At 41.7% G+C, this 13,231-nt stretch overlaps 1 protein-coding gene across 1 annotated transcript; it reads right to left on the bottom strand.

Moving 5' to 3' along the window:
• Positions 1-8,115: 8,115 nt before the first annotated feature.
• LOC147640630 (pentatricopeptide repeat-containing protein At5g39350-like) lies at positions 8,116-12,917 on the bottom strand. The gene has a single exon (XM_086813716.1). The coding sequence runs from the start codon at positions 12,387-12,389 to the stop codon at positions 9,498-9,500; it is 2,892 nt and encodes a 963-aa protein (XP_086669842.1). The 5' UTR covers positions 12,390-12,917; the 3' UTR covers positions 8,116-9,497.
• Between the last annotated feature and the right edge of the window lie 314 nt (positions 12,918-13,231).

Raw genomic sequence — 13,231 nt, 5'->3', positions numbered from 1 at the left:
GAGCACCCACCTTGACAACGTGATAGCTACCACAGGACACCTGCTATCGCTCGTCCCATCATGTTCAGTCTCATGGGCGAGCAGCCGGCCTAGCGGCGTCCATTCCTTCTCAAACCTTATATCTAGGACTAGTACCGTAAGGCGCCGCACCAGCTCAAGATCAACCCCAAGTATTTGCCGATCCACTGCCGATGGAATCTCTTCCATGAGGAGCAAACCAAGAACCCAAAACTCCTTTACAACTTCCCTTGGTTTGCTCCTCCGATGCCTCAGAACCCGTGCACCAAAGCCAACATGCTCAAGTACTTACATGACTTCATTAGCAGATATGAGTAGGTGTCAGATCCCGCCGTCATAGCCACAATCCGGTTCTTCCATCTCACAGTTTTGGAGACATTCCCATATTGGAGCCATTATCACACCAAGGCACTCAATTCTTGGCCTTCGACATTCGCAAAGGCCTAACACTAAAGCAACTATTTGGCTACTACAAGCGCATCAAGTGGATGCTTGCCTGGCACCTCCAAACCTTCGAGGATATGATGGAGACAACCTTCTGGATGAGTTACTGAGTCTTTCACATCGAGCTCCCTCACATCCTACATCACGACGCAACTTTAACCAAAAATACTTGATCTACTACCATTACATCCTTTGCCAGCTCAAAAGATGGACTTGAATTAGGGAGGGGGTATGTTAACCACTCCGGTTAACATCATTTTCAAGCATAGTCACACTTCTAAGCTATCATTTTGTAACTGCGCAAAGCACTTATTGTGATAAATAGATATATGGGATGATCGAGCTTAACAGCTTGTGTAATGCCAATCGTAGGAATGAGCTAGATGTACACATAGAGCTAGAAAGCCAATTTTGGGCCCCCACCAATTGTAAATGGGCAGCCGGCCATTGTAAAAAGTGAGCTCATGTATGTAAGTCATTTTATGGAATATGAAAAGGGACAATCCCATTTGTCTCTCTCTCTCTCTCTCTCTCTCTCTCTCTCTCTCTCTCTCTCTCTCTCGCTTATGGTTGCATGCTTGTGTTGTGAATGCTTTCTTTCTTGATTGTTGTGTATGCATGGAGGGGATAGCGTTAATATACCTTCTCTTCTCCTCTCCCTTCTCTTGTCTTTCTATCAAGATCCCTCGTGCGTGCACATTGGCATTGAGTGGAGGTAGAGCTTTCCATAGCTCCCTTCTTCTCTCCCTCTCTTGTGCAAGGTAGTATGTTTAGGTAAACAATGGTATCAGAGAATTGGTTCATGTAACAAGCTTAAGAGGCAAGTAAAGGAAGCAGAACATAGGTAAGGGTCATTTTGTCTCTTTTCCTACAATTGAGAAGAAAATTTCCATAGGTGGCTACTAGAGTCAAGGACACGACAATAGGCGCAGTAGGCAAGAGGGGACATTGTTGTTAGGGATTCCTCTTCAATAAAGCAAAATAATAGTGTATACTATTTTTGAGCCACGAATGACCTTTCTTGTGTTATTTCTACCATCCGAAGTCATTTCGGACCTCATTTTGGCCCTTCAAAGTTTTCACAGACACTTTGCATAAAAGTGTTGTTAGTGACAATTTTTCATTGTGATGTGCTTGTATGCATGTTTCACACGGTCTATTGTGCATAGTGATTAATTTGAAGTGCCTAAATTTATTGCAAGAAAAAATGTTTAACAATCTATCCTAGATTGTGAGTGAGAAGTTGGACAAGAAAAAATTCCAAGCTGCTAGACAAGAACAAATCCCAAGCTGGAAGTTCACGAGACGATGATAAACTTCCTCATGGGAAAAGGATATTGGGAGTTTATTACAGGTGATGAGCTTCCAACAAGAATCCTACTCCATACAAGTCCAGGTCTTTGAAGCATGGCATGAGAGAGCCAAGTATTGGCTCTCTATTAGTGGGTCAGATTCTATGATTGGCCATATACAAGATGTATAGACACTTAAAGTGACATTGGGTACCTTGGTTAATAAGTTGTATAGCACAAGCACCAAGGCTAGAAAGATGGAGTTAAGGAAGGAGTTGTATAATATGTGTCAATGGGAAAGTTATGTATCAATGGGTGTGAAAGGGATTACAAATGCTCTTGTCTCTATTGGAGAACCGATGATGAAGGTGTCAGTTACATGAATTAGGCTTGGAAAAGACTATGATTAGCTTTAGACATCTATTCAAAGTCAAGAGAAAATTTCTAAAATTTTAGGATCTTATTGTCCTTTTGATTAGTGAGGAGATGAACATTAGGATTAAATCATCCTCTAGTAATATGCAGGAGCAGGCCTTTTGATTAGTGAGGAGATGAAAATTAGGATTAAATCATCCTCTGGTAATATTCATGAGTATGCCTTCTACTTAGACACAAGTAAAGGTAGAGGCAGAGGTGCAAGTTGATATGGAAATAGGAATCATGGAAAGCCAACAACAAGATTCCAACTCATGAATAGGTGGAAGACATCACTCTAGAGGCAGGACAAGTCAAAGAGGCCAAAGCAGATGGCATATTACTATAGAAAAACATAGCATATATCAGAAGACTTCTATAAAAATAAGAATGATATAAAAAGTGAGAAGTTGCAAAACGAGGAAACTATGCATCTTCAAGCAAACATGTTGAACAGCTTTTTGTAATGCAAGTTTCACGACTATAAGTGCATCATCAAATTCAGATGATGTACGGTATGTTTATTTTGGTGTAGCTAACACATAACCAGCCATGGTGCATTGTTTAAAGAACTGAGGGATTTGGAAAAACTAGGTTATGTAGAAACAAGTGGAAGAGGCCACTCTCGAGGTAGGGGGAGCCAGAGAGGCCAAGGTAGATGTGACAAAGAAACCAGAGTGGAAATATCATGGACTACTATTATCATGGAAAACTTGGGCATATATCAAAGGATTGCTATAAAACAAAGAATTATATAAAAAGTGCAATGGAACTATGGATCTTGAAGTTAAACAGGTAGAAGATAAAAGTGAGTAGCTTTTTATGATGCAGTATATACTTAGTTCCACGATTGGAGATACATCATCGATTTAGAAAAACCAAGTTATGATGATAATGCACCCTATTGCACATGTTAGTAAAGTTCCTTTGTCTATGTAGGATGGAACTATGAAGTTCCAAACATTAAAAGAACCTAGTTTCTTTTAGGGGGCAAGCCTGCAAGTGAGGTTGATTCTATGTGGAAGATTTCAATATGGAAAATCCCAATTTCCATTTTAATGGATCAAAATTGGGGGCATGGTGAATCCTTTTAAAATTTTGTCAAAACCCCCTCATGTGACATATCATTTGGAAAGCTCTTGAAGAGTAGGTTCTAAATCCACATTCTTCGACAACTTTGGAATTGGTATGCTCAAGATATATTAAAACGTAGATTGAAAAGAAAATTCCCAAAGTAATGGGATTTTCCCAAATTCCCTAATATGGTCTTAACCAGTGTTGCTTGGTTGTACCCTATTGCACATGTTAGTGAAGTTTCTTTGTCTATGTAGGATGGAAACATGAAGTGCCAAACATTAAAAATAACCTAGTTTTTTTAGGGGGCAAGGCCAGCAAGTGAGGTTGATTCTATGTGGAAGATTTCAATAACCAATACCACTTGGTTGCAAAGTGAAACACAGTTGGCATAAAGTTTACATTGGAATAAGCATACTTGAAGTGAAGGGCTACAATGTTTTCACATGGTACAGATGTGATAGAAGACATTAATATTTGGCATAAACAGATTGGACATATGTCAATATTCAATGGTTGAATAAGATGCATGTCCAAAGTTTTGTTATAGGTTTTCCAATGTTCAAAGTGGATGGAATGCACAGAGTATGTGAAGCATGCCAATTGGCCAAGCACGCTATGCATTTTCACATGATAAGCTTATAAGTCAAAGACCAATCGATGTGGTGCGTTCTGAAATTTGGGGACCAAGGCGACATCAATCACAGGATGCCAATATTTTAGATCTTTTGTTGATGACCACACTAGGAAAGTGTGAATGTATTTCATAAAAGAGAAAAGTGAAGCGTTGACTTACTTTCAAAGCTTCAAAGCTATGATAGAGAAAGACAAAGGCATGCACATAAAATGTCTAAGTTCATATGGTGCCTAAGCACATTACTTCTCAAAGAAGTTTATTCAATAATATGGAATCTATGCAGGATGGTCACACTATGATATGTGCCAATAATGACTCCTATTATGTCAATGGTATTGGTGAGATTTGCCTTACTACTACTAGTGGTGAGAATCTTTGTCTTTAAAATGTAGAAGAATCTGCTTTATGTGCCCACTCTAGCAAGGGAGGGTCTTATAGTTGAATTTGTTGATGATAAATGCATTGTCTGTGATGGACAACATGATAGGAAAATTGTGCTTATTGGACCTCTCAACCATTGTTTGTACAAATTAGGCATGTCTGTCAAGTATGATAATGCTTGTCTAGAAGACACTTCGAATATACAATGAAAGATGCCCAGTTGTGGCATGCAAGGTTTGGCCATACATCAATTGGTGGTTTAATGCTTTTACAGAAACATGGGATGTTAGAGGACCTTTCTCAGCTTAATCCACCACCCAGATATGTTTGTGAAGGATGTATCCTTAGCAAGATCTCATTCCAACCTTTCCCAAAGAATGCAATGGATATAGTCGACCACAAATTGCAACTCATACACAGTGATGTGTGGGGTCCAATGTGGACTCTGTATTTGGGAGGAATACCATGGATGAATGGGTGCAATGTTAATGAGACATGGGGTTTAGTGCCTTTGCCTAAGTAAAAGAAGGAAGCAAGAAGTGAAGCATAATGTAAATTAAAGGTACAAGGCAAGATTGGTTGCCATGGGCTATGCACCGACATATGTTATTAACTATGAGGAGATATTCAACCATGTTGCTAGGATGACAACTGTGAGAGTAGCCATTGTTATGGCTACATCAGCTAAGGGATGACAACTGTGAGAGAAGTCACTACTATGGCTACAACTAAGGGATGATCTTTACATTAGATGGATGTAAAGAAAGTATTTTTTACATGGTGACTTATAGGAGGAAGTTTACATGGTGTAGCCACCAAGATATGAGGATTATGCACACCCAGGTTGCATAAAGTCTTGTATGGCTTGAAGCAGGCACCTAGAGCACGGTTAGACAAGATAGGGGAGTATCTTGTCACTATTGGATTTCAGATATCTAATGTTGATTTCTCACTTTATGTGATCTGTGTTGATGATTTGATTGTCCTGATGATGACATTCAAGAGGTGAAGAAAAACGAAGTTTGAAATGAAAGATTTGGATGAGTTATGAAAGGTATAGAGGTGATTAGATCACATAATGGGATTTGGCTTTTGTAGAGGCAGTATGCTTTTGGACAGACTGTGCAAGCATGAGTGTGCAAGCATGAGATGATAAGGTGTAAGCTAATCTCAGTGCCATTGGAGAAAAACATACTAGGTGCTTGTTTGCAGATATAAGTGATCTCTTGGAGGACCCTACTATGTACAACTAATCTCTACTATTTACAAGCATATAGCAGGTACTTTGATTTACATAACTATCACCAAGCCATATTTGAGCTATTCGGTTGGAATGATAAGTTTATTTATGCAGGCCCTGATGAAGACAAAATTAGATGCGGCTAGGAGGATACTCAGGTACATAAAGTCCACATTACATTATGGACTTTTCTATGAGGCTAGAGTATAGGTATAGGTACATGGGTACACAGATATAGATTGGAATGGTAGTGTCTCAAACATGAGATCTACTATAGCAACTTTATGTTCTCTTTTGGAAGTGTTGTTGTTAACTAGAGCAGTAAGAAGTAGTCATTGCTTTGTCGAGTATAGGGGTGCTACTATGGCAATGTGTCGAGTATAGGGGTGCTACTATGGCAATGTGTGAGATAGCTTAGTTATAAATGCTACTTATAGATATAAGTGAACCCATTGATAGGACAATTATCATTTATTGTGATAACATGAGCAGCATATGGTTGGCTAGTAACCGAGTTTATCCTGCTTGGACAAAGCACATTGACAAGCATTATCATTGTGTGTGAAAGAAGGTCCTAGCAAGTGATGTGGATTTGGTTTATGTCACCATAGAGGATCAGGTGATAGCGTTGGGTACACAGAAGTGTGTCACACGTTTAGAAGCTTACTTGGAGTGTAGGGAATGGAGTTGACCTTGAGGGGGAGTGTTGAGATATCAAGGTCAACTAGTGTAGATATGGATGAGATGTTAGGATGATACCTTCACACTTATACCACTGGCATGGTTGGTGAGATTATGGTTGATATGCTACCACTGGTTTTAGAGGCTGTATATGACAACCACTTTGGTTTATACTAGAGGTATGATATAGGTATAGCGGCAACTCATATAGTCGAGTTCACGCTATGTACCTTGTATGTTTAGTAGTAAAGGATGTGTACTCTTATCTTTATGTACCTTGTATGTTTAGTAGTAAAGGAAGAAGAAAATTCAGCCATCCATCTCTATCTCTTGTGTGCTTGTCTACTCTTGTGTGCATATGTGTGAAGAATTTGCTTGCAAGGAGCTCAAGCTCACTCTGTCCCCTGCATTCTTTCCAAGGGGATGACATCACACCTATGTCTCCACGTAGAAAGCTAAATGATGAGGCTTTCTTTTAACCTTATTCATTGTTGTTGTATGTTTATGTTGGCCTAGATGTACAAAGTTTGTTTTGCCCAATGTTGGAGTTACGCTTACTGGCTTGCACTCTTGTTTGCTGCTTCTTTAGGAAGCTTTGTATCCATGAATTTACAAGTTTCAAGATAATATAAAGCAAATATAGGTTATAGATTGCTCTTTATAAACTTTAGTCCAAAGGTTTCAATTTTTATACATTTGTAAATTGTGAGATGGTTTTGTAAGGCTTAATTTCCTATCACAGCAACTAATTAAGGCCCATTACACATTGCCATACCCCTGCCTGCCCATGCTGATGTGGTGGGGGTATCCACCGCCCAGAATTCATGGGTAGGCAATCTCCCCCGCCCATACATGGGCGGTGGGGTATGTGTAACGGGCCTAATACAAGATGAAAGTTTAGAGAGATTTAGCAATAGTACATGCGATAGAGACATTTTGTCGATTGGCTGATTGCCAATTTTATTTTCTGTTATATGGATTATCAAGCTCTTTTATTTTGATTAACAAATCATGCCCATTCTAGGTGGATCTTGCTTCTCATTCAAGGTAGTGGTAAGGAAAGGGAAAATTTACCATCAAGGAGTACGACCCTCCACCGGTCAGCATCCATTCCCTATGCCAAACATACTGACCAACTACTTTGAAGGGGTTAATTTGAATTCTCAATAGTCATAACTGCAACCTTCACCAGATAGCATGACTTGTGTAATTATTTATTAACTTCTTTGAAAACTCTTAGAAGACCTCCATAGGAGTCCATGATAACACAACCCATCCCCAAGCCTGCCCAAAGCCCTGCCCAAAGCCCTGCCCAAAGTCAAGGCATGATTGAGGTAGCCTCATGTTTTTGTTTTACAGAAATGCCATGTACAAAGACCACAATATCACCACCACCTTCTAGGAGGTGTATTTAACCTCTTCAACATGGCACTCCCATTGATATCACAATAGGTGCCTCTATGCCTTTACATAGTAATACTAGTATACCTCATTCCCATGCATACAATAGCTATGAAACCATATTGAAAGCCTACTTAGGTGCATTGCATTGCAACCTCCATCTATCAAGGTCCATGATATCACACCTACTGCCAATGGGATCCGTAAAGAAGCCATAGTGGCTCTTTCTAAGGAGGTCACAATGTCATAGCAGCTTGCACTGAAGAAAACCAATGTTCAATCGAGCACCAGCTTCCAAGGCATGACCAAGGTGTTTCTTTGCTCTCTCCTAGGGTAGCCATGATTTCAGATTTCTCCAAATCGGAGCACCTTGTATAAAAAAGGAAACTTCAAACTAAACATCCTTAACCAAGCAATGCAAACTTGCTCTAATCTTAGCAAGACTCTTCAAGGTTTAAAAGTTTATCCCATATCTCAAATATACTATAATCCTTGTAATTAAAGGTAGTAGTAAAAGCTTTGCAATAATCGAAGACTTTTCTAAGGGCCTTTTTCATGGGAAGGGTAAAACCTCATTCCAAGGAACAACTTGTATTCCCACCAAGAGGAAGATGTGGGTGGACCAATTGGCCCGCACTTATTGCATCCTACTTGGCACAGTGCCAAGTCTACATAAGTTGTCTCTTGACCATCCGGCCACACATGGCTAACATCCAGTGTCTAAACTCGGGACAGGCAGGTGCCTGGGTGCTCAGCACAACGGCTACTCCTCATACGAGCACAGCTGTCTCTTGACCATCCGGCCACACATGGCTAACATCCAGTGTCTAAACTCAGGACTGGCAGGCGCCTGGGTGGTCAACACAACGGCTACTCCTCATATGGGCACAGAAGGTTCGGCAAGCATAGCTCTGGAATCCGGTTCGGTAAGATTTTTGGGATTCCGGGACGGAGTTGGGGCTTCACGTTCCAGAATGTTCCACAAGCTCTTCCAAGGATTCCCGCATTCTCGGCAGCAACCTGAATGACTATGCGGACAGCCTTACAAAATAGAGCAGCCCATCACCCACACAGTGACAATGACAAGGTTGGAGCATTGATTTCCAACAAAAGCACCATCACCATGCTGCTGTGTATCAACCTACAAGTTAACAAGAGCTCATCAGCAGAGTAAGGCCTTACTAAGGGGACATGCTTTAACATATGGTCATGATAGTTCCCATACTGAGTGCTTTTTGGGCTCACAATCAACCAATGTGTGCTTTTGTGAAAACCTTTCTTTTTCAACCCTCGTGCTTCAATGTCTTTGCTTTGAGTTAGCGTGACTTGGTTCAACATCTCCATAGGAAGCATAAATGTCAGGACCAGAGCTATGTTTGGTGCTTTTGTGAAAACCTTTCTTTTTCAACCCTTGTGCTTCAATGTCCTTGCTTTGAGTTAACGTGACTTGGTTCAACATCTCCATAGGGAGCATAAATGTCAGGACCAGAGCTATGTTTGGTGACAGCTTGATCATCTTCTATGCAGCACTCACTGGCATACCTTACTTAGCCAGGCTGGCAAAATTTGATACCTTGGCCAAGTTGCACAAAATACACAAAACCCTGGTCCTAGGCATCCTGGTACATGATACATCATGTCGACTGTCCCATCTCCCAACCCATCCATGGCCACCTGTGTGTTGCCATCACTGTTCTGTGCTGTGCTGAGTGCCTGGTGACCATCATGCAACTGTTTCAAAACCGTTGGACCACATGTGCCAAACCCCCAACACGTGCCCAGCCACTCCGCCTGTGCACATGGCCTACGTTTTTACCCTTTGTTTCTGCAACCAATTCACAGTCAAACAACATGACTTGCCCATTTGGTTGCCTCATGCATGCTTCTGAAAATATTCCAAAATACCTGTCCTCTTTCAATCTATTGTTCTCTCTTGAGTGTCAAATGCAGCCTTTGTATTTGACAGCAGCACAGAGGCTGCAGAATTTCCTGGTTCCAGCCCAAAAATGCGCTGAACTGAATAGTTTGCCAGCTCTACATCGCCATGAAGCTTACAGGCACCAAGCAAAGCTGTCCACACAACAGCAGCAGGTTGAAATGGTATCTCTTTTACCAAGTCCACTGCATAATCTAGACTCCCTGCACGCCCAAGAAGATCAACTACACAAGCATAATGCTGAGAGCTTGGTGTGATGCCATAAACTTGATTCATGAGATAAAAGCAACAAAGGCCTTCATCTACTAACCCTGCATAGCTGCAAGCAGACAAGACACCAATAAAGGTAACATCGTCTAGCTCCACACTACGCCTTTGCATTTGCTCCAGGAGTTGAAGGGCCTCCTTACCGCACCCATGTTGAGCATACCCCGACACCATTGCTGTCCAACAGACTGCATCTTGTTCCAAAATGCCATTAAATAATCTTTCTGCATGTTCTATGCTTCCACATTTGGCATACATGTCAACAAGGACCCCTCTTAAGACATCATCAGTGTCATGTCCCGCTTCTATTGCCAAAACATGAAGTTGCATTCCCTGTTCCAAGCCTGCTAGGCTAGCACATGCCTTGAACACACAAACGAAAGTAATCATATCTGCTTTCACATCCTCACCCTGCATTTGCCAAAAAACGTTTACAGCCTCCTCACAAAGCCCATTATGGACATAACCAGATATAATTGCATTGAACGAAACCGCATCCCTTTGAGGCATTCTATCAAAAACTTTGCGAGCATGAGTTATGCTTCCACATTTAGCATACATGTCAACAAGACTGTTCCCAACATGTGTGTCCGAGTCGAGATTGAGTTGTATAATGGGTACATGAATCTGCTTGCCCTCTTCCAAACCTAAGGGGCTTGCACATGCTTTGGAAATGGTTGAGAAAGTAACCTCGCTTGGTGTCACTCCTTCCTGTTTCATTTGGTCAAACAGTTGCAGACCCTCCTTATCAAGATCATTCTGTATGTATCCTGCTATAGCCACAGTCCATATAAACATGGGTCGTTCAAGCATTTTATCAAACACCTGACGTGCATCCATCATGCAGCCACATTTTGCATACATCTCAACAAGAGTGTTTCCAACTTGGGCATGTGAGTGCATGCTAGTTTCAATAGCATGACTATGGACCCGCCTTCCTTGCTCCACATCAACCAGATTTGCACAAGCCTTGAGAGTGCTCACGAAAGTGGCTCCATCGGGTGTAACGTGATCATGTTGCATGTGGCAAAATAATTTTAAAGCTTCCTGGCTCTGTCCTGTTTCAGTGTACCCATCGATTATAGAGTTCCACGCAACAACATCCTTTTGAGACATACTCGTGAAAACAAGGTGGGCATCTTCAATGCTACCAGACTTGGAATACATATCTATTAGTGAACTCCCTAAAAAAGTATCAGGATCATAATGGTTCAGGACAATGTCCATGTGAATCTGCTGGCCCTTTTTCAAGGATGCTACGCTAGCACAAGCCTTGAGAACACTCATGTAAGTGACCTTGTTAGGCTTTATGCCGCTTAATTGCATCTGTTCAAAGAGATATAAGGCCTCGTTTGCATGCCCGTGTTGGACATGCCCAGCAATCATCACTGACCATGAAATTACATCTCGTTTTGACAAATTGCTAAAAACATGCAGTGCGTCCGCAATGCTCATGTCCTTGGCATACATATCAACAAGCGTATTAGCAACAAAAGTGTTTAGCTCCATTTCATGCTCAATGATGGACGCATGGACCTGCCGCCCTTCTTCTAGGCAGCCTTGACTGGTACATGCCTTGAGAACATTCAAATATGTGACCTCGTCTGGTTCAACCCCTTCGTTTTGCATTTGCCAAAATAGTGCAAAGGCCTGAACATGAAGCTCGTGCTGGGCGTAGCCAGCAATCATCGTGTTCCATGGCACTACACTATGTTTTGGAAGTTTCTTGAACAAAGCATGGGCATCATCTATGCTCCCACACTTGGCATACATATCAAGAAAAGTGCTCATCACAAAATCATCACAACCAAATCCACCTTGTACAGTGCAAGTATGGATTACCTTCACATGTATTAAACTGGTGCATGCCTTAATAACGCTCAGAAAGGTCACCTTGTTTGGTTTGACATCTTCATTCTCCATTCTCCAAAACAGCTTCAAAGCTTGCTCATTGTTGCCAAATTTAGTATATGCTGCGATGAGCAATGTCCAAGTGAACACGTCCCTGGCAAGCATTTTGTCAAACCATCGGATTGCATCCACCAAGCTTCCACACTTGATGTACATGCTGACAAGCAAATTTCCCAGCAAAACATCTGATTCAATGCCATGGTTAACCATGTGGACATGCACCTGCTTGCCCTCCGGTAAAGCTTTCAAGTTGCCGCACCCCTGCAAAAGACTAACAAAGGTCTCATGGGATGCCATAACGCCTTGTCCATACATCCAAGTGATAAGATGCAGTGCCTCTTGCAACTGTCCATCCTTGCAAGATGCCCTCAGTTTCTCAGCAAGGTTGTCAGCAAGTGCAGGTGTTTGCCTTGCTTCTGGAAAAAGGCTGACGGCTGCCGAGTTCTGACAAGTGGCAAGTGGTTTCAACTCATCCAATGTCAGAATACTCCAGGATCCCAGATTTCTACCACTTTCAAGGGTCACGAGGAATGATAAATCACATGTTAGACTCGAACATATCCCTTGATACTTACTACGATAAAGCATCACAGTGTGGTTATTATATGATAAGAGTGATATTAAATAAATAATACTTAGGTTTGTGTGAATACTAAGTGATCTCCATATGGGCAGAGCTGAGGTGGGTTCCATCTCAAACACGGAAGGGCCCGGGATTATTTATCTTGTACATGGGGGATGGTACTCATCACCTTTCAGGGCAAGTTGCAAACGGCTTGATCTGTAGATCCTCCAAGGGGCAGGTCTCTTGTAAACTCCACATGATGGGGAGGTTGGTTTCTGCATCTTTTATCCAGTTTGTGCATGGAAAGCGGGAACTTCCACCTCAGTGCGAATCTGAGAATCGGTTCAAGAGCAGGACGAAATTGTACCATCATCAGGTCTGTATGACTCAGATAGTCTCCACAGGCCACAAGATGGGGTTGTGTACCATCCTGTGACGAAGTGGGGCGAGTCACTGTGATGTGGTTCTCATCACATTCTTATGGGTGGTTGTGTAGTACCGTCCTGCGACACAATGTTGCGGACTCATCAAAAGAATTCACAGCCTAGTTCTCGGTAACACTCATAGGGGCAGGAAGTTCATCCATATGGATGCTCAGCATGCGCCAATGTCAAGTGATGGTGCCATGTCTGCTGCTAAGCCTAGTCTAAGTGCTACACCTGGTGTTGGAAATGCTTAAAACGCTAGGCTCTTCATCATAAGTAGGATATGAAGGAAGTGGTCTGACCAAACTAATGTGGAAAGAATTGTGAATGTCCATGTGTGATGGCAAATCTAATTGATATGCAAGGGTATTCATCTTTTTGGTGACCTCCATAGAACCTTGGTGCCAATGGAGTAGTTAAATAAGGTGTATTGAAGAAGGTGAATGTATTTGTTCCAAATTCTAGGTTAGGATCAAAGATAGGCTTTAAGTAAGCCTAGAATCATACTATTTGTAACTTTCGTTCGTCTATTATACTTTGGATGA

Source organism: Cibotium barometz, chromosome 2 (genome assembly GCF_041138505.1).
Source record: "Cibotium barometz isolate CiBa-2024 chromosome 2, ASM4113850v1, whole genome shotgun sequence".
NCBI classification, from domain to species: Eukaryota; Viridiplantae; Streptophyta; class Polypodiopsida; order Cyatheales; family Cibotiaceae; genus Cibotium; species Cibotium barometz.
This window is presented reverse-complemented; position numbering and strand designations above follow the sequence as displayed.

Coding starts and splice junctions, on each gene's coding strand:
- LOC147640630 (XM_086813716.1), bottom strand. CDS start 12,389: ATGGAACCCACCTCAGCTCTGCCCATATGGAGATCACTTAGTATTCAC.